We start from the raw sequence: 19,641 nt of genomic DNA, 5'->3' as shown, positions 1-19,641 counted from the left end.
TGCTGGCGAAGGGCATCGAAATCGCCCATCGCACTGGTGCCACTCCGGGGAAGGCACGAGCACACATCTGATATAGCACAGAGGCAGAGAGACCGGGAGCTTACAGAACTAAAATTCCTACGTTTTCATTTTTTGGCCTTTTGAGGTTTTGTCTATTTTTGTTCCTCGCCCACCTCCGCGCTGAATGTGCCGAGCTGCTTCGCTGGAGAGGCAGGGTTTTAAGGAAGAGCGGTGGCTGTTATAAAGCAGATAGGCTCTCGGAAAAACAGCCGCTGGAGCAATAACCAGATTTGGTGCTGAAGGCTGTGAGGGATGGCTCCATCTGGGCTGCTGAGTCATGAAACCTACCCAAGTGAGATAAAAGCCAGAGGGCTCAGAGGCAGGGGAAGCTTCCTATTAGCGATTTTGCTATTTTGGTCCAAACGTGTGACAAAAAAGAAATCAAACAAAACCGGGCCAGGCCGGCGATGCTCCGGAGGCTGCCGGCACGGCGTCAGCAGGCAGGGGGTTAAAAGCAGAGGCACGTTGCTGCCTGCCTCCGCGTGCGCGTGGCCGGGAGACGCAGGCTGGCTGGTGTCACGAGAGCCCAGCGCCGCCGGGAACGCGCCGCCGGCACCGACCCGGCTCTTCCCCTGCCCCGCGGCCGAGGCGCCGGGAGCAGGACGAGCCTCCCTGGCCGGGCTCGGGGCCGGTGGGGTGGCAGCAGCCTCCGCTCCTCTGCCCCAGATGTTTCGTTTCTGGCAGCCCCATCCCACGGCTCGTGGAGGCCCACGGCTCCGAGTCCAGACTCCTATCAGCTCGCGGGCAAAACCGTGGCGCAGCTCCCTCCCCATGGGGCACCCATCTCAGCCCCACAGGGACCCCACCATCTTCATGCCCTCATGGGGCACCCACCTCAGTCCCACATGGATCCCACCACCTTCATGCCCCCATGGGGCACCCACCTCAGCCCCACATTGACCCCACCACCTCCATCTCTCCATGGGGCTGCCACCTCAGCCCCACCACCTTCACATCCCCTTGGGGCACCCATCTCAGTCCCACATCGATCTTGCCACCTCCATCTCTCCACGGGGCACCCACCTCAACCCCACCACCTTCATGTCCCCGTGGGGCACCCACCTCAGCCCCACACGGACCCCGCACCTTTCTCTCCTCATGGGACACCGACCTCAACCCCACCACCTTCCTCTCCCCACGGCGCACCCACCTCAGGACCCCACAGGGACCCCCCCACCTTCCTCTCCCCACGGCGCACCCACCTCAGGACCCCACAGGGACCCCCCCACCTTCCTCTCCCCATGGCGCACCCACCTCAGGACCCCACATTGACCCCCCCACCTTCCTCTCCCCACGGCGCACCCACCTCAGGACCCCACAGGGACCCCCCCACCTTCCTCTCCCCACGGCGCACCCACCTCAGGACCCCACAGGGACCCCCCCACCTTCCTCTCCCCACGGCGCACCCACCTCAGGACCCCACAGGGACCCCCCCACCTTCCTCTCCCCACGGCGCACCCACCCCAGGACCCCACAGGGACCCCCCCACCTTCCTCTCCCCACGGCGCACCCACCTCAGGACCCCACAGGGACCCCCCCACCTTCCTCTCCCCACGGCGCACCCACCCCAGGACCCCACAGGGACCCCCCCACCTTCCTCTCCCCACGGCGCACCCACCTCAGGACCCCACACGGATCCTGCCGCGTCCCTTCCCTCCCTCTTCCCCCCGGGGCACAGGCCCGGGCCCCCCCTCGCCCGCAGGGGGCGCGGCGCGGCGCCTTTAACGGCGGGCCGGGCGCCAGCGCCGGCCGCCCGCGGGCAGAGCCGTAGCCTGGTAACGGCCGCACGGCGGGCGGGGCGGGGCGGGGCGGCCCCGGCAGCGCCGCGATCAGGTGGCCGCGGCGCGCGGACGCGGAGCCCCGCTCGCCTCGCCGCGCCGCGCCGCGCCGGCGGATAAAAGTCCCGCAGCCGCCGCCCGCCCGCCCGCGCTGGGACGCCGGGGAAGGAGCCCGGAGCCGCGGCGGAGCCATGGTAAGAGCGGGGGCGGCGACCCGCGCCCGAGAGGAGGAGGAGGAGGAGGAAGGGGGGGGGGGGGCGCTGCCCCGCGTCGCCATCGCCGGGGAAGTCGCCGCCGCGGGGAAGCCGGAGCGCGGCCGGGGCCCTCGGCCTGGCCCGGCGGCCGCAGGGAGGGAGGGAGGCAGGCGGCGGGCTGAGCCGCCGGGGCTCCGCCGTGCGCCCCGGCGGAGGAGCCTCGGGACAGGCCGGGCCCGCGGGTGCCCCCCCCAAAAAAAAAAGGAAAAAAAAAAAAAAAAGCTGAAGAACCCCAAACCCACGCTTCTGCGGCTAAACGCGGCGCGAGCCCGGCAGGCGCGAGGGCGGCGGCGCAGCGGGGTTTGCGGGACGGGCGGGCGAAGCCCCCCTGGCCCGGCGGGGGGCGGCCGGGGCGCGGGGGGAGCGCGCGTCCCGCCGGGCCCCCTCGCTCCGGGGTGGCCCGGAGAGCGGCCCGGGCGCGCGCGCGCCAGGTCCTCGACTCAGCCGCGGAACGGCTGCTTTGGGCGACGCCGGTCCTCGACGGCCGGCGCTTGGCCGGCGGGAGGCCGGGACGTAGCCCTGAAGCTCTGAACATCGACAGCTGCCCTAAGAGCACGTTGGAAGTGCGGTTTATCCCCAGCGCTGCCGCCACGGGAACGGCGGAGAGATTAGCACGGACAGAACGTTTCCCCTTACGATACCCTAGATCAGCTGTCCCTGCTCTAGCAGGAAACACGTTCCTGCTCCCAGAGCCTGTCATCCACCTTCGGGCACGCCGACGCTCCTGCGTGGCCAGGGGCAAGCTCGCTGCTTGCTTCCTACCCGCCGGCTCCACGGGGCCGATTCCCAGGCGGCACAAGCCCAACTCTCCCAATTGGGAGTGCTGGCACCAGTTCCCACCTGCAGAAACCTGCTGCTGGGATTTGGCTAAGTGACCCCAGTGAACATCAGGAGGGCAGCAACAGCAGCGGTGGCTTTTAACCAATTTATGCCTAGACGTGGTGAAAGCATAGCTTTGCGTGTCCTTCCGGCCGCTGAGGGATTACAAGGGTCTTGTGCTCATCCCATCCACCCCCTGCAGAAACAAAGGAGAAATCCCAGGGATTTCATCCAAACTGCCTCAACTCTGAAGGATCTGCTCCTGCCTCTGGCACCACTTGAAAGTCACTCACTTGACTTCCATAACTGTTTCCAACTTCACAACTGGAAAGGCAGGAGAGTTTGTACCATTTTAGTGCTCAGAAATGCATGATGGTGGTGGGGGAAACCTTCTGGCTAAGTAAGTTTTGGGGAGGGTTAGAAAAATTGAAGCCAATATGAGAGCGAGAGAGAGCCTCAGACTGAGACTTCTGGTTTGAGCAACTATATCAGTGTCGTACCAGGAAACCAGCCATATCACACACCTGGGGGTACAGGTAGGAGTCAGGGATGAAGAGGGAAAGAAAGGCACCCGAAAGGTGCTCTGCGTGAAGCTGTTGTGGTAGAAGCCTTCTGGCTTCTCACCGCTGTGTTGGGCCCAAGGAGCAGAAACAGCCACCCCTTCCTTCCTTCCTTCCTTCCTTCCAGGGCCTCATGCCAGCTTGGTTTTCCCTAGAGGGTGGTGTTTGTGCCTCAAATCATATATGGCAAGCTTCTCCCAGCCCCTTTCATCTCCAAATACACAACCCTCGCCACATGCACGCCGATTTAGCACTTCAAAAAAAGACACGCTGAGCGACCGCAAGGCGAACAGGAACAGGAGCATCTAGCAGATAGGGTTCTGGCGCTTGCCGAGAGCAGAGAAATCTTTGAATCGCAGCCCCAGGTCCCCTGCTGCTTGGGAGCGAAGCCTGAAAGGGGAAGCTGAATTCCCTGCACACCCTTCCTTGGGCACGCAGGCACCACAGGCCTGAAAACGCCGCTGGGGGCACGCGCGGCACTTCTGATTTCCAGCACTACGGCTCGCGGTCTGCTCTCGGCGGGGGCCGCGATGCCTTACCAAGTCCGCGCAGTGCTTCAGCGCAGGGCAGTAAAAGCAGAAAGCAAGAACCGAAGCGAAAGCGGAGCTCTCGCCCAGCTACTCTCCCCCTTCAGAGAATAACCGCGCAGCAGGTTTGGGTCTCCCGGCAGGACGGCGCAACAGGTGGAGCCGCACGTCCTGCCGCGCCGAGGAAGGGGAGTTGGGTTACCTGGCGCTTCTCAAACAGCGCTTTGCGGAGGAGGCCCAGGCACGACGGGGACTTTTCCCCCTTTGTAAACGTTCCATCTCGGAGCACGGAGGGCAGCGGCGCGTCCCTTCCTGTTAGGGGAGGGAGGTTTGAGCAGCAGTTCGCGGGGCCAGGAGTCCCTATTCATGAAGGAAATTGGAATTCGCTCACTGTCCGTTCTGCGAGCGACTCTCCATACAAATACGGGTCTGGGACGCCTCAGGCGTACAGAGAGCTATGCACCGGGAGATGAGAGGGGCGCTGGCCCTGGGCTGCTTACACGGGAAACATTTGCTGCTGCGTGTAAACTTGATTTCCAATTAATTGATTAAAATTAGCCTCCCTTCCTGTTACCCTAAGCAACCCCATTGATGTGCTCAGAAAGTGACCTCATTCCGTACAGCTGCTGCTGGCGGGAGGCCGGGTGCTGTGAACTAGCCTATTTCCATCGTGGTTTCTTTCTGCTTTTGCTTCAGCTCTCGCTTTCTGCTTTTATTGCCCTGTGCTGCGTGGACTTGGTAAGGGATCTCAGCCCCCGCCGCCCACCCAGACGGCAGTCCTGCCACCACTGCGCACTCGGGTTTGCGGAGGGCTTCAGGCCTTTGAGATCCTCTGGATAAGCAAGGCTGTATTTAGAGCACACAGCAGTTGGCAGAGCCCCGGAAACGTCTGGGCGAGAAGGAAGTACCAGACAATTTCCAGGGAATGTTGCAAGGAATTTGCAGCTGCCTTTGATTTTATGGTGACTGATGGAGCTCGGCCTCAGCCTCGCAGCCCGCAAGTGGCTGCCCCAGAGCACCACTCTGCTGCGTAAACACAGGGCAAAACCACCTGCAGCCTCAACCCACACCAGCCCTGTGGTGCAGGCTGAGCAGCTCAGGTCCCCAGCAGACACTGGCAGGCTAGTTCTCCATGCTTTCCTCAACTAATAGGGGAAAAGCTTCTCCCTTTTATCAGCTCTGACTCTGCAGGGCACATCATCAGGAGAAAAACAAGGCTCCATCTTGCAGCACCCCAGAAAACAGAGCAGGTTGTGGGTCTGCTCCGTGCAGCCCAGGCCCCTCCCCATGCAGGTCCCCTGGTTACCTGCATGGGGTCGCACACAGACTGGAAAACAGAGTGCGGACTGCAGGGAGCAAGGATGGAGCAGCAGAGCTTTTCCACATCCTCCTGCAATCCAGGTGCCATTGACCAACACGAAACTAAAGTTTAGCACTTCAGAAAAGACCAAGTCTCTACTTGCTTTGAGAGCAGCGAGTTCAGAAACGGTCACTGGTGTTCAACTGACTGCAGGACTGACACTGCACATAGCTATAGGGCCAGCTTGTGCCTCCCCAAGGCTTAATGCTGGTTTTCCAGAGCATTTGATGCACCTAACCCAAGTTTAAGTGAGATGCAGCTGGTCCTGCAGGCTAGCCCTGTGCCACCCTGCTGCTCTCTCAAGCTACTGACACACAGAGCACAGCGTGTTAGTGCAGGAGAGCAGGCCAGGAGCCAGCAGCTCCAAAAAAAAATGCTTTAGAAAAAGTTTTTTTTTTTTTCCTTTTCCCTTGCATAAAATCCTTGTGCTATTTGCTGAGGGGGGCTTGTCCCCAGAGCAGAGTGGCCATATCATTCAGGAGTTTATAAATCTCAGCGGGCTCCTGCTCCCCATTTCAGGCCTTTCCCTGCCACCGTGCGATGCCTGCGGGGTGCCCCCGTGGCGAGGGGTTTTTGTTAGCAGCTGGCAGGATCCAGCTGTCAAGCGGAGAGGAAGCAGCCTTGACTGTTCCCGCTCCACAAAGGCGAGGAGGGGGCGGCTGCACGGCAGGGAGCGCGTAGCATGCCCGTGGGCAGGCTCCGCTAGGCTCGGGGAGGAAATAGTAGCATGAATAAAGCTGCTGCGGAGCTGCCTCTCCGCGCCTGCGAGAGCCACGCAGGCAGGGGGAGAGCAGTCAGCCAGGACCGCGACTGATGGTCCACATAACAACCCTTCGCCTAGTTCCTTCCAAAAACCTCAGCCACCCCATTTTCTGCTCCTTTGGTGCCGAGAGAAGAGCAGATAAAGGAGCCAGGCTGCACAAATGTGCCTTGCTGGATAAGCTTAGCTAACTACTGCCCTGCCTTGCCTCCTGCCCCACTTCCAGCTCATCTGTTGTCCTCCTGTCTTGTTGAGTCACATCTAACTGCTGATGGTAAATCCTTCCTCCCCTCTCCTGCAGGGCACTCCACAGCCGGGGAGATATGTGCCATGTCCTGGCTGTCAGCAAGCAGGAGACCGTGGGTCACCGGACATACCTGCTGGGTTTGCTCACTGATGGCTTTGGCTCATGACGCAGGGAGCTGGCTTCTCTAAGTTATAACAGGCTGATGAAGCACTGCTAGGCATTTAAGAGCTCATCAGCTAGGCTCATTAGACTGATCTAGAAGTTGCTTAAAGCCCCCAATGGTCTGTAAAGTAGCCGGGGTGCACCATGCTCCTGTCCTTATCCACACCACCACAGGCTGAGCCAGTCTGCGCAGAGCCCCGCGTTGCTCTCAGCCCTCGCGGCCTGGCTGCAGTCAGCGCCCACAGAGGGGAGACTAGCCGCGACACAGGTGTCTGCTGCCACCCCTCCTAAGGGGGTGTCGCAGCAGTCTGGGGTGGGCTAATTAGGGTTCATCAGCCCTGTAGCCTAGAGAGAGCTGGCTCAGGTCACAGGAGCAACCTGAGTTTCAGGTGTGTGGAGGAGGTAACACTGCACTGAGAGAAATAGAGCATCATGCTTGTAGACTGAGCCCATCTGATCTGGGGTCACTGAGCAATGATAAGCCTGGGACCTTCTGCAGCCTACTTTCGAGTTTCTCACATAAGGAATAGTCACGCTTGAAACTAACCCTAACCCTGAAACTAAAATACTGCCCCTTTGGGAAAATACTGCTGTGTTTTTGCAAGTACTGGGGACCTGGCAGTTCTTGGTGCTGTACAAGCAGCCAAGCCTGCTCAAAGCTTTGGGGAAACAGATTATGATCTTGATTTGACATCTGATAGCCACACTTCTCTACTTGCTTAAAAAGACTGAACATAGTCAGAAAAGGGTTTGGTTAAAGGCATAAGGTAGAGCCGAGGCAGCAGGCATCATACCCCCAGTTACTCCACCGCTTAGTCCTGTTTCCCATTCCTCTTTTCCATTTCAAAGCAAAACTGCTTTTTCTCCTGTATCATGTGCCAATGGCTCCAGTCACCCTCCTGAAAGGAATCTGTGTAACACATCCAACCATATCCAAAAACAGCAAAGCAAAGAGCTCCAGCAGAGCAAACCACTGGTGGAGAGACTGGAAAAGGAGCAGGAAGCTGGTGGTTTTGACACATCCCCTCAGCTCTACAGAGTGAGCAGCAGTCACTACTGTAACACCCAGGAAAGCCAGGCCTGGCTGAAGGCCTCAAGCCAAATCTAAACTCCCCTGGACTCAGTACAAGCAAGACCTGACCCTGAGAACAACTGCAGTTTATGCTCTATTGAAATGTGTTTTAATGTCATTCTGCAAGACCATTTCTGTAGCAATTTGCTGCTCAGCCTGGCTATGAAGAGCCCTGAGCAGGCTCGTTCATTCAGTGCCTGCAATATTGACTCTTCTCTTTACTGCAACATTAAAGAACATTTGTCATCTCTAAAATGAATAACTTCACCTCTCCTGGGAAGGAGAAGGTTTGCTTCAGTACTGACATTTCCTATACCCAGCCCACAAACCTGCTTCGAATCCCAGATGATGCTCTAAGAAAGAAACCAGGGGCTTCAGTTTCTCTGCTTTTTCTGGAGAGCAGTGTTCTAGGTTTTCCTGTTCCTCCCCATGCACTAAGTTTGTTAGGGTACCTCTCAGGTCCTGCAGTCTACAGCTGCTCTGCAGATTCCCAGTTCTCCCACAGCACCACCCAGCCATGTGCGCTGGCCAGGTGATTTGGCTACTGAGTCACACCCTTGCAGAGTTTCCTGCAGCCAAGGGAGAGAAGAGCCTAGAGATGCTCTCACCTCTGCCAGGTGCTGGTCACGTTGCTGTACAAACCAGCATCTCAATTCTGACTGCAAGATAAGCCCCCAAAATAACAGTACCTGAATAAGAGACAAGTGCAGACTTGCCAACACATTGTTCAAAGACTGACAAGCAATAGAGATTACAGCGTATTTAACAATAATATCTGCCTGTTTGCCTAGATTTTTGGAGCTTTTTAAGAGGTATTTTCAGGCCTTTTAAAGGAGATCCAAGCCAGGAATGCTTTCCTTTGGGAATTTCAGCCTTTATTAACATAACTATTTCTGGGAAACAGAGCTAGAGGAATAAAAACCAGCTATCGCAAGATGTGAAACAGAAGAGCGAGCAGCAACCTTTCTGAGGGACTGGAACACCCAATACACAAACCACTGTATAAATATTATTATCTTTTGCTTTTGGAAATCCCCTTGTTTAGAGAGGGGCCACTCTGATGTCAGGCAACCCAGCGTAGCTCAGATAAAAGGCAATGGCAAACTGCACTGGCTAACCAGCCCTGGAAAGATGCACATCAAGCTCAGCCCTAAAGAGAACAACTACCACAGGCATCTCCTCTAGCACATTAGTCCTCTTGGCCAACCCAACTGCAAGTGAAACTCTACAGCTTTGACTTTAGATACAGCAAAAACATTCACAGTACCTGATGCAAGGCAGTGGGACTTACCAGAGCAGAACCAACTTTGAGCTGTGAGTCTGCAGCACAGTTGCTCTTCTGGTGGGGAGCTCCAGCCCCATGACAGCAGTAAGGCAGAAGTAATGTCCCTGCCATGGTACGTGCTGGAGAAGTATTACTCCTTTATCGTAGGCTCACACCCAGGGACAGAGCTGACTGGGAGCTACATAGAAAGAACCTGGAGGTTTTGAAGATCAGAGTCACCTCCAGCCTGTAATTAGCTGCTCACTTCCCCTACCCCTAATTATGCAGATGAGGCAAAGGGCAGAACCCATCAACCTCCATGGGAGAAAGGAGGCTGCACTGGTCCCATGGGGCATGGCCTCCATGTCACTGGGGCCAAGGACCTCATGCCTCCAGGGCTGAGGAACCTGGGGACCCCTGGCTACCCAAGGGAGCCCCCCACCATCTGTGGCACCACCAGTAGTGGTCAGGGAACATGGTAGCCCAGGGAGATGAGCATGCAGCAGCAGCTGGTCTCCATAGATGGGGAAGACCAAGGCAGAGTCTAGGAGGGGACTAGCTGTGGGTCAGAGCTACTGCAAGGTTAATTAATCAATTAAGTGGATCAGATCAGCAAATGAGAATGTGATGGCAGAGACACCTGGGTACTACCAGATCACCAGCTGGTCAGCCCCAAGGACCAAACAGCACCCTGAGGTTGTTCTTCCATTCAGAAGCAGATTTTTGTCTGCTTATTTAGAACCCCTCCTCCTCCCCCGCCTCAGTTCTTGCCAGCCAGCAGCACAGCCCCAGCGTGCCTCTGTTAATGCTGTCTTGCCGGGTGGGTGCAGAAAGGCATGGCACTCCGGTGCGCACAGCGAGAGCACGCGCGGGCCTGCAGCGTGCCTGCCGGTGCAGAGGGTACCTGACTCACAGGGAGCAGCGCTGGCATGGGGGACTGGGGGCACAGGCCGTAGCAAGTTGGAGAGCACGGCTTTGTTTGCTGGGGACCCCTGTCCAGCTTGGCTCTTCCGGTGGCCGGGAGCTGTGTCAGCATGGCACTTGATCAGGAAAAGGCCACCAGCAACAGGAGAGGCAATGGGAAGTATCAGTTAGGTGATTTTCATGGCACTTGTGGCTTGAAGGCCCGACTGTGCGGTCTGACCGCTTGCACGCAGCAAGTATGCACAGTGACTGTAGGCTCATGTGATACCCCCAACCTATGCAGCCGTGCAGAAACTCAACCCAAGAGGAAAGGGAAGGAGATGCTTGTTTCACATGAGGCGGGGCAAGCTGACTCTGTGCTGCTCTTCTGTCTCGGGGCTTTGCGTGGCACAGGCCAACGCGCAGCTGAACGTGCAGCCGAGGCCTCTCCCGGCGCCAGTGCTCAGAGTATGTTTGCCGCTGTGCTGCTCTGTTTTGCTGCTATTCTTCATAGGTACCACAGGTGGCACAGACAAAGGCAGGGCTGTGTACTTGGCTCATCTGATCTTCAACTATTCTTCTATTTTTTTGCCTGTAGCAGTGGTTGGAAAGAGGTTTTTTTACTCTTTCTCTTCCAGTGCAATAATGGGAAATCCTGCATTCAGAGCAACAGTGTTAGCTTACAGAGGGAAGATGGCAGAATAAATTGGGCTTGTTAACAGGAGCAAATAGCGTTTTGTGGGATTGCAAAGCACCTTTTAGGGAAAGCCGTTGTTCTGAAGGGGGCTGGGGCCAGGCAGAAGCATTGCACAAAGGTCCAGCTGTCAGGCTGGGTAAAGACACAAACCTGCGCGCATGGTGGCAGCTTCTAATCATCAGCTGAAGCTGCTGCACCAAACACACGGCCTCTGCCATCCGAGCCAGACGAGGCCGCTTTCATTTCAGGCTCCCTGCAAGACAGCAGATGTTCAGCTTGGTTTGTGTAGGCAGGAGGAGCGCGGCTCTGTCACATGCCTGAGACAGTATGTTACAGGCAGCGGCATCCCTACCAGTGCCTACTGTGTGAGAGCTATGAAACAGGGGCCGTGCTCACCGTTCCCTGCTTCTTAGCTGCCTTCCCTCAGCACCTGCTCCTGCCACTGCCAGGCAGCATCCTCAGCCCCGCAGGCATTTGATCTGACCACTCGCAGCAGCCTTATCTCCCTCTTACATAACGATACCCTCTCCAAAACGTTAACTCTTCCTGGACGAAGCTGCTGTAGTTCAAAGAGAGGCAGTGCTGCCTGGCGTCAGCGACTTGGAGCTGCTGAAGTGCAGCTCCGAGAAGTGCACGTAGTGGGGATATGGGGAACCCTCATTTGGAGGCTGCATTCCCAGCTAGACCCAACATCTGCCCTTTCCCTCCATTGCAGCCAGCAGCAAAGCAAAGTGGGACTGATATGCACGTATTTTGTGTTGCTCCTCTCTTCCTGGGCTTCCCCAGTGTGCCTGCAGGCCCTGTGAGAGCACCATCACCAGTAGTAGAAAGCTGCTCAGCCAGCTGAGCGTACATTTAGGCTGCCTGTAAGATGGCACCTCGGGTGAGTGGCTAGGGCTGCTCGGGAACAGGGCTGCATGCTGTGTGCAGGCAGCTTCCTGCAAGCCTGGCGGCTGCAGAGTCTGCAGAGCAAGCCCAGCCTGTCACATGCAAATGTCAGAATAAGTTGCTACCTGCAAACAGGCAGAGCCCTTCCCAAACCGCCACGGAGCAGGAATGCTCCGAACCCCTCGTGGGGAGCAGCCTGAGATGAGGCGTAGCGCTGTGTGCGTGGGGCTGGGTGTGCAGCTGAGCCAGCACTGTGCTGAGAGCTACACAGGGGCAGATGCTGCAACCGGGGCAGCAGGCAGGGATCTGACTGCCCCGGTCTTTGCCGTCAGAGTTAGGAGCCCAAGCTGTGTGGATGGCACAGGCTGCTGGCTGTGCAGGTCCTGGGCAGGCACAGGTTTCTCTGGGCTGTGGCTTGGTGTCCAGCGCAGGCCAACAGCAGCAGCGCTGCTCCCACGGCTGCTTGCTGTTGTTGCAGTTCTTGCTAATGAGACTGACTTCATTAGCAAAGCCATCTCTCCATGGGTGCGCGGCCAGGACACTGCTCCAGTGCTTGGTGCCCAGAGGCACCAAGGCCCAGGGCCCTGACCTGCAGAGGTGAGTGCACTGGCAAGGGTTCGAGCATGGCCAGGTGAGCTGTCACAGCCTCTCTTCTGAAATGCAAATGTGTGCGCTCACCTCTGAAAAGATCCAGAGCTTCCACCTTCACATTTAAGACTGAAAGGTTCGCATTTCCTCTTCACTGGCTTTTGGCACATAAGATCTGATCTTTAGTCAAAATATTAACTCTTGGGCTGAGGAGGAACAACGCACAGTACCGGAGAAAATGAAATAGCCTGGCACAGAGCAGAGGAGAGCAAGATTACGTCAAAGCTGTGCAGCATATTCAGTGCTGTACTGGAGGTGAAGGTTGTTCAGAGCTGGCTCTGGGACTTTGGGACCCTCATGTGCCAGGGACACCTCAGACAGCGAGCTGCATCCCCTCGGGCAGGGAGGAGGAGAGGCCGACTTCACCAGCACAAAGCCCAGGGCAGCTGGCTGCAGTCTGAGAAGTGCAAAGGAATTTTTGTTTGAACTGTCCATCCTAAACAGTGGCAAGGATGTGGGGAAGGCAGGGATGTTTCCACTGCAGAAGCACTGGAGCAGGCAGTGCTGCTCTCAGTGCTCTGCTGGAAGGAGCTGCTCTCATTGGTGACACCTCGTCCATGGGGCAAGAGGAGGACTGCCCATGTAACGAAAGCCTCCCTTCTCCTCTGATCTGTTGGTTATTACCTGTGAATCAAGTAGGAGCTGGCATTAGGTACTGAAGGAGGCTGACTAAGGTGCTCGAGCAGCCGAGCTCTCCTGCCAGTTCCCACCCTGCCTCCAGGAGCTGCCAGGCTGGGCAAGGCTTGCTTCCTCCACGTTGCCATTCGGTTAGACCGAGCGCAACAAGCCTCCATTCTGGAGCTTGCAGAAGCGGTGGCGAGTCCTGCAGCCAGGCTCGGGGGCTTTTGCAGGAGACCTGTGAAGACTGTCCTCCTGTTTGCCAAGGAAAGATAACCCAGATCATCCTGCTGGTTCTAGGCTGCATGGTCCATGCTACCGCTAGGACTTGGGTGACATTTCAGTTTGGGCATCTATGACCATCTATGGTCTCTCTAAAGCTGTGATGATGGAGGAGGAACTTGTTGCCTGGTCCCACTGATTTCTAGTAAAAGGCAAATTCTCATTCATACTTGAGCCTCTCAAAAATATCCTGGTCTGAGCATTGGGCTCATGGACTTCGGTCTTCAACCCAGGCAACAGCAGATCTGCTCAAGAGAGCGTCATCCAAACGCAGATGACATCAAGGAAGCAGGGAGGTAATTTGCTGGCTAATTTCCCATAATGAAAGCTGAGCTAAGACTAAATAACTGAGCAAACAAAGACCTCGGATTCAGCACTTTTAAAAGGCAACACTTAGGCTGACGGACAGGGTCCTCCCTTGTCACGCCCAGCATCGGGAGAGCCAGCAGCGGCCCTGCCCTTGCTGGCTCTGGGCAGGTGGTGGGCGTCCACGCAGCGCCGTCCGCACAGCGGGCTCTTGGCCAGCAGCCGGGGCAACATGCTGCAGCAGTTACCTGCCGCCCTCTTGCAGCCCAGCAGCGCGTTTGCAGGTCGCCCGGCGTGCTGATGTTTCCCAGCCCTCCTTAAGGGAGGCGCAGAGTTAAAAATCCTGTTTGGGTTTGTTGTTTTGCCTCCGGCCGGCCGGCTCATCTCATCATCTCAGCTCCTGCGCCCCACCGGTGCCTCCTCAGCCCGCCCTGCCTCGGAGCGGCCCCGCACCACACCGCGGCTTTGCTCGCTGCGCCGCGGTGCACAGCCTGCCCTGCCGAGCCGTCGCAGCTCCGGGGACCCTCTGCCACATCACCTGCCCAAAACTGTTCGTTTCAGCGACTCTCCCGTGGCAGTAGAGAGCACAGGAACACAGCCGTTGGCCCAGGCCCAGGCAGCAATTCACTGCTCTTTGCTCAGTCTTACCCCAGTAGTAAAAGGCAGGTTCAGCACCTGGCATTGCTTGGCTCTGGATTGCCTGAGTGCTCCCTGCGCAGAGCTGGCTGCAGTTTTCTTCATTGTTAAACGAGTATCATAGGGGAGTGCAAGTCCTTTCCCCAACCCTCCCCTGCTCGCCGCCCTTCGGCACCCGCTGTCCTGGCCAAGGGCGATGGCACAGAGCATGCCATAAGCGTACCTTGGAGGAGGGGACTGCCTTGTGTCCTATTTGGATTCAGGACAGAGCCTAATGAAAATCAATGCTCTTTTCTCTTTCCAGGTCGGTGTTGGACACGTTGTGTGAGACATTCCAGCTTCAGCAGTACGCAGTATCTGTGTGCTTGTCAGGTGATTGGGAGCAGCGCAGTTTGTTACTGAGTGTGAGTGTCCAAGTTCTTTGCATTGTCAGTAGTAATAGATATTTGAGCATGGATTTCCCCTGCTTAATCAAAGGATTTTGTTCCTTTGGAAAAAACATTACTTCCATTGCTGCTCCAGCTGGGTGACTGCAGCAGAGGAATCTAGAGGAGGTGCTCAGCACTCATGGCTATAGCAAACATCTTCATGGAGGGGTGCAAACTCCTGCAGTCCTGGCACTTTGGGCCCATGTTTTCAGGAGCAGCTCAGGTGGCTGCTGATAGAGAAGGCACGTAGGAGACCATGCTGTGCTCGTTAAGTTACTATACTGCAAATACAGGCCAAAAACCTGCTGGCAGCATTACCAGCTGCTGCTGAGACCTACCAGCCATTCCCAGAGCACTCAGCAGAGACAGACCACTCGGCAATTGCGTCAAGGTTGGGGGAAACTGTAGTCAAGAGTATTTCAGCCCTTTCAGAGGGTCTAGGTTGCTCCTGCCCCAAAGAGGTCTTCCCTAGGAAACATGGGATGGGTAGTATGTTGGATATAACCCACACGTTTCCATGTCCAGCATCACCCCCTGGGCAACAGCAAACACTGGGGATGGAGGGCTGTCTCCAAGGCAGGCAGTTAACTGCAGGAGGAACAGGACACCCTCTCGCCCAAGCAGCTGCATAGGTAGCAAGCTGCTAAGCATTGCCCATATCGCCTCTGCCTGGGGCCCAGTATCACCTCTGGTGGGCTCAGACATACATACCTGGGAGACAGAGCAGTAACTCCCCATCTCATGCAGACAGGAGCCCCTCCAAGGGCCAGTCTCCTGCTGGAGAAGGCTTAGGTAAAGATGACGTGCAAACCACTAACACTCCTGGGCTTGTCCCCTTGCTTGTGGCTTCTCCACTGACTTTAGAAAAGATCTAAAGAAATGGGGGGAATAAAAGCAAGTGTTTAACTTCTTTTGCCTTCTTTTCTTTTTTTAAAAATGTAGCTATTGAAATAAAAGGAATGCCCTGATCTTGTCCTTCCTGGGGTCCATGGTAGAGGTAGCCAGGGATGGGTGGCTCAAACAGCAGAACCTAAGCCTTTATAGAGTCTTCCTTTCTCCAAAACATTAATCAGTCTGTAAAGCAGCAGGAAGAGAGCTTCCCTTGTCCCTGCCTCTGCTTTGGTTTTACTCTCAGCTTCTGACATAACCAGGTCATTGTTTCCACAGTTCCCCAGCCTAGATGAGGGCTGATTACTGATCTAGATGGACATGATTCACTGCCTTTTCTAATGAGCATCTTTCTTATGTTTATGTGCTTTGGCAGGGACTTTCGTGTGTCTAATAAGGGAGGGGGATAGCACTGGGGAGAGGGCAGGGGATTCTAAATTGTTGGCATCTGTATCCAACCTGAGATGCTTCTCACCATCCCTTTGAACTCCAGTCAATTGTAAAGTTGCTTCTTTTGAAAACAAAGAAAAAAAACAAACTAATCTTCCATATGCTAACCCAGGAAACATACTGTCCAGGTCCACCAATAGGCTGCTTAAGCCCCTGACAAGTAATTGGAGCTACTAACACTGAGAGACTTTTTGTTAATATCTGACTAGGCAGGACCTGGGGGCCCCATGGTAAAAAGCATTGTACAAACTTAGAACAGCCTTATCCTACAGAGGTTTGCCAGCAGAGGTTGTCCAGGCCACAGCAGGGAGAGTTGAGCTTCCTTTCCTCTTACATAGATGAGGTCTCATGGGACAGCTACCCTGCTCATGTGGTGTTGCTTGTCTTTTGCAGTGACCAAGTGGAGGAAGCTCTTGCGGTTCTAGCACCACCAAGCCAGACAATCCTTCCCTTGGCTGAAGATCACGTTGGATCTCTTCCCATAATGGAAGCGTGAGTGCCAAGATCCTCCATGACCTCCAGAAGCCACAACTCCTTACCGAGAACTCTGATGGCTCCACGAATGCTTTCTGAAGGTGCCCTTGGGGGCATTGCCCAAATCACCCCCTCACTGTACCTGAGCAGGGGCAGCGTCGCCTCCAATCGGCACCTGCTCCTGTCCCGGGGAATCACTTGCATAATCAATGCTACCATTGAGATTCCCAACTTTAACTGGCCCCAGTTTGAATACGTGAAAGTGCCTTTGGCCGATATGCCCAATGCCCCCATCTCCCTGTACTTCGACAGTGTCGCTGACAAGATAAACAGCGTGGCACGGAAGCACGGGGCCACCTTAGTCCATTGTGCAGCTGGTGTAAGCAGGTCGGCCACCCTGTGCATCGCCTATCTGATGAAGTACCACAAGGTGTCCCTGTTTGAGGCTTACAACTGGGTCAAATCAAGACGTCCCGTTATACGCCCCAACGTGGGCTTCTGGAGGCAACTGATAGACTACGAGAGGAAGCTCTTTGGGAAGACGACGGTTAAAATGGTACAGACACCATATGGCATCATCCCAGACGTTTATGAGAGAGAGAGGAGACCCCTGATGCCTTACTGGGGAATTTAATGTGACTGCACACAGGAAGCACAACAGAAGGGACTTGCTGTTCTGCGTCTACCAGACTGGAGACATTCCCTTCTCTTTCTACAGCCAACTTTGGTTCTTTACCATACAGCGGAACCTCAGTTAATTCTCACCTCACTAACCTGCAAGGCCAACAATTCCCTTCAAAGCATTTCTCTCTACAGGGATTCCCCCATCCATATTTCTCTGATTTAGCAGAATGAGGCCTCCTTATAAGTTTATTCCTCTCATAAAGCCTCTCTCCTCTTTTTTTTAGTGGGTTTACTAGTATCCTACAAGGAAAGGCCTAAAAGGCATTTGGCAGAGTTAATGAACAAAGTAACGCTTTGTGATGCAGTAGTCTGGATATTTCTTTAATAGCTTGTTTGCTTCCTTGCAGAATCCTGTAGTGGCTAGGGAGCGGCGCTAGCACAGAACGAACGAGGCCCTACTCTTAACGGAGTGGGTTTTACTAAGAGCCAGGAAAGGAGGAGTGCAGAGTTGTGTTGCTAGTGCTGATGTTTTCTTTAACATCTGTAGTAACTCTCAGTATATAGTGTTTGAGATCTTTAGTCAGTTCTTAATCTGTATTAAAAGTTAAAGAAGAGTGAAGTTAGTTCATGTCGGCCACAAGTAAAGTAAAATTTAAATGGTTCAAACCAAATAAATACAAGGTCCTTTTTCACTCATTCCGTGCCAGGGCAACAGTCCTGGAATACACTTACTCTTCTGAAAAATACTAGTGTTTTCTGTGGGTGGAGAGTAAACAGAGCTCTTGTCCAAGCATGGATCAAGACAAGTGAGCGGTTAGCCTTTCCTGCACTGGCCAGCCAAAGAAACATTTAGGAAACTTTGTGTGTAGGGCCACCTTCCTAAGGGGCCGAGCTGTGTTTTCTGATCTTCAATCAACCAGTAAACTGGAAGTAGGTAAATCTGCTTGATTACTTAGCTCTACGTATGGTTGTGATCTGCCTTAGCCCATTTCTAAATCACTTCATTATGTCCTCAAGGTTATGTTGCATTCTAGAATTACTCTTCACAAAATGGCAATCTACCCAACCTCCAGGACAAAGATGGCTTTACGGAGAAGGCTTTGCCTTGTTTTGTTTACGATGAGAAAGATTGCAGCTTGAGAAGTGGGAGAAGTCTTTCAGTGGTGTAGCAGCTGGATCCTGAGTGTTGTTCACTCCCTTGCAGATGGGAGGATACTAGTTTCGTTAAAGCATGTAACTGGACCACCACCAGGACAAAGCAAGTTAAGTTCCCCGATGAGACATTTCTGTCCTTTGCTGCATCTCTGAAGGAGGAATACAGATTGCTGGATGCTGAGATAGATATCTGATTTAAATGAGATTCTACACTTGTAAAAAAAAATAAAGATTAAACAAGAACACGTGTTGGCTTCCTATTCAGAACTGTATTAACGTATCTGGAATAACAGTGAGAATGTGGTTTAATCCTGACCAGCAGTTTTACGCAAATCTCAATTCAATTTAGGGAAAAAAAATAGTAGTATGTTTCAGTCATTTGGCTGATCAGTTTACAATGTTATCTAGGTTCCTGATCCTCAATACAAGAGCTAGGCCATGAATATAACTTTTTCAAAATTTGTTTCTTCCAGAGTCCTAACTGAACAGCTAGTATCATAGTTTTAAAGAATGCTAGAAATGATTAAAGGTATTCTCCAGACTGAACCACGCTGTGTGAAGTTTACAGTTTAAGCAGCTTTCTGTTTCTCCCAGACTAAAATCCACTAGACTGAAATCAGTAGTTACCACTGATACAAAACCATGTGAATGGCCTCAACCTCATTTGCATCATTAGTAAAACCAAACATGATTGGAATAAGTCTAGATTAGAATGAATTTGATACAGGCTTTGATAAGCTCAAATCCTGAAGTTTGTTTTTACATTGAATTCAAGGTATTTTAGCAGACTGGGCAAATGCTAATTTTAAATTGCTTAAAGTTACTCACTGGGAGAAGGAAACTGCTTAGTAGCTTCCAGGCTCCAGCGAAAGGTCCGCTGCAGGAGTCAGCAGACTTTAAACTCGGCCTGAGGCCATTTACTGGGGGCTTGGAGGCCCCACGGCACAAGACCCCGCTCTGTGCCCTAGAGGCAGGAAGTCACAAGGTCGGCTATAAGGTCAACAAGTTACATTAATACCAACTTCTGTGCATGGGAGGGGGGTTCTGAAAACAGTTGCTTCAAATTTCTCAACATTACAAGGGAATCCAAAGCGCTCAGAAGAACGTGTCTACATGCACGTGCAGTACAGCCCATTGCCCCGCAAGCCCTTCTTTTATCTGTGTTACACTTAAACAAAACCACAAATGAAAACCCATGATACATCAGCCCAAGCTTCTTTAAAAGCAGTATCGATACACAGATCTCGGTGTCCTTCAAGACCATGAACACTTTGAGCTCGGTCCTGCACTGACAAAGGGAAGTCTCTTCCTGCTTTTGCAGATGAGCAAGAATGACGTTTTAGCCCACTGAAATTAAAGCAAGATTTGCCATCAACTGCATGCAGGTCGGATTTCACCGGTTGTGTCCCTCAGCATCCTGCTTTCAGTGACAGACCAGGAGACTGACTCTGGCCATTTAAATAACACACTCTCATTTTTCTGCTTTTACGATAAATTCAACTGCACAAGGTAAATGGTAAGTTAGATAACGAACTAGAGCCCAAGAACGAGGACTAATAATTAGTCTAGAGACATTCTGAAAGCATGACATTTTAGAGGGAAAGATACTTTAAAAAATAAAATCTGCTTTCAAAATTAAACTTGAGTTTAAAATGGACCATGTATAATTTAACAGTATTTTCTAATATAAAAACTTAAAGGTAAAAACTCTATCTGGGGGAGGGGAAGATGATGTTCAAAATAGCAGCAACCTTTCAAACAAAAGGGAAAGTTAGACCTAT

General features: G+C 53.8%; 1 protein-coding gene across 1 annotated transcript; it reads left to right on the top strand.

Annotated features, from left to right (window-relative positions):
- Positions 1–1,901: 1,901 nt before the first annotated feature.
- On the top strand, positions 1,902–18,103 carry DUSP14 (dual specificity phosphatase 14). Its single transcript, XM_062592261.1, has 3 exons — positions 1,902–2,032; positions 14,146–14,245; positions 16,001–18,103. The coding sequence occupies exon 3, from the start codon at positions 16,119–16,121 to the stop codon at positions 16,713–16,715; it is 597 nt and encodes a 198-aa protein (XP_062448245.1). The 5' UTR covers positions 1,902–2,032; positions 14,146–14,245; positions 16,001–16,118; the 3' UTR covers positions 16,716–18,103.
- The last annotated feature ends 1,538 nt before the right edge of the window (positions 18,104–19,641 follow it).

This window comes from Rhea pennata, chromosome 20 (assembly GCF_028389875.1).
Source record: "Rhea pennata isolate bPtePen1 chromosome 20, bPtePen1.pri, whole genome shotgun sequence".
Lineage (NCBI taxonomy): Eukaryota > Metazoa > Chordata > Aves > Rheiformes > Rheidae > Rhea > Rhea pennata.
Note: the sequence above shows the minus strand (reverse complement) of the source record. Positions and strands in the feature narration are given on the sequence as shown.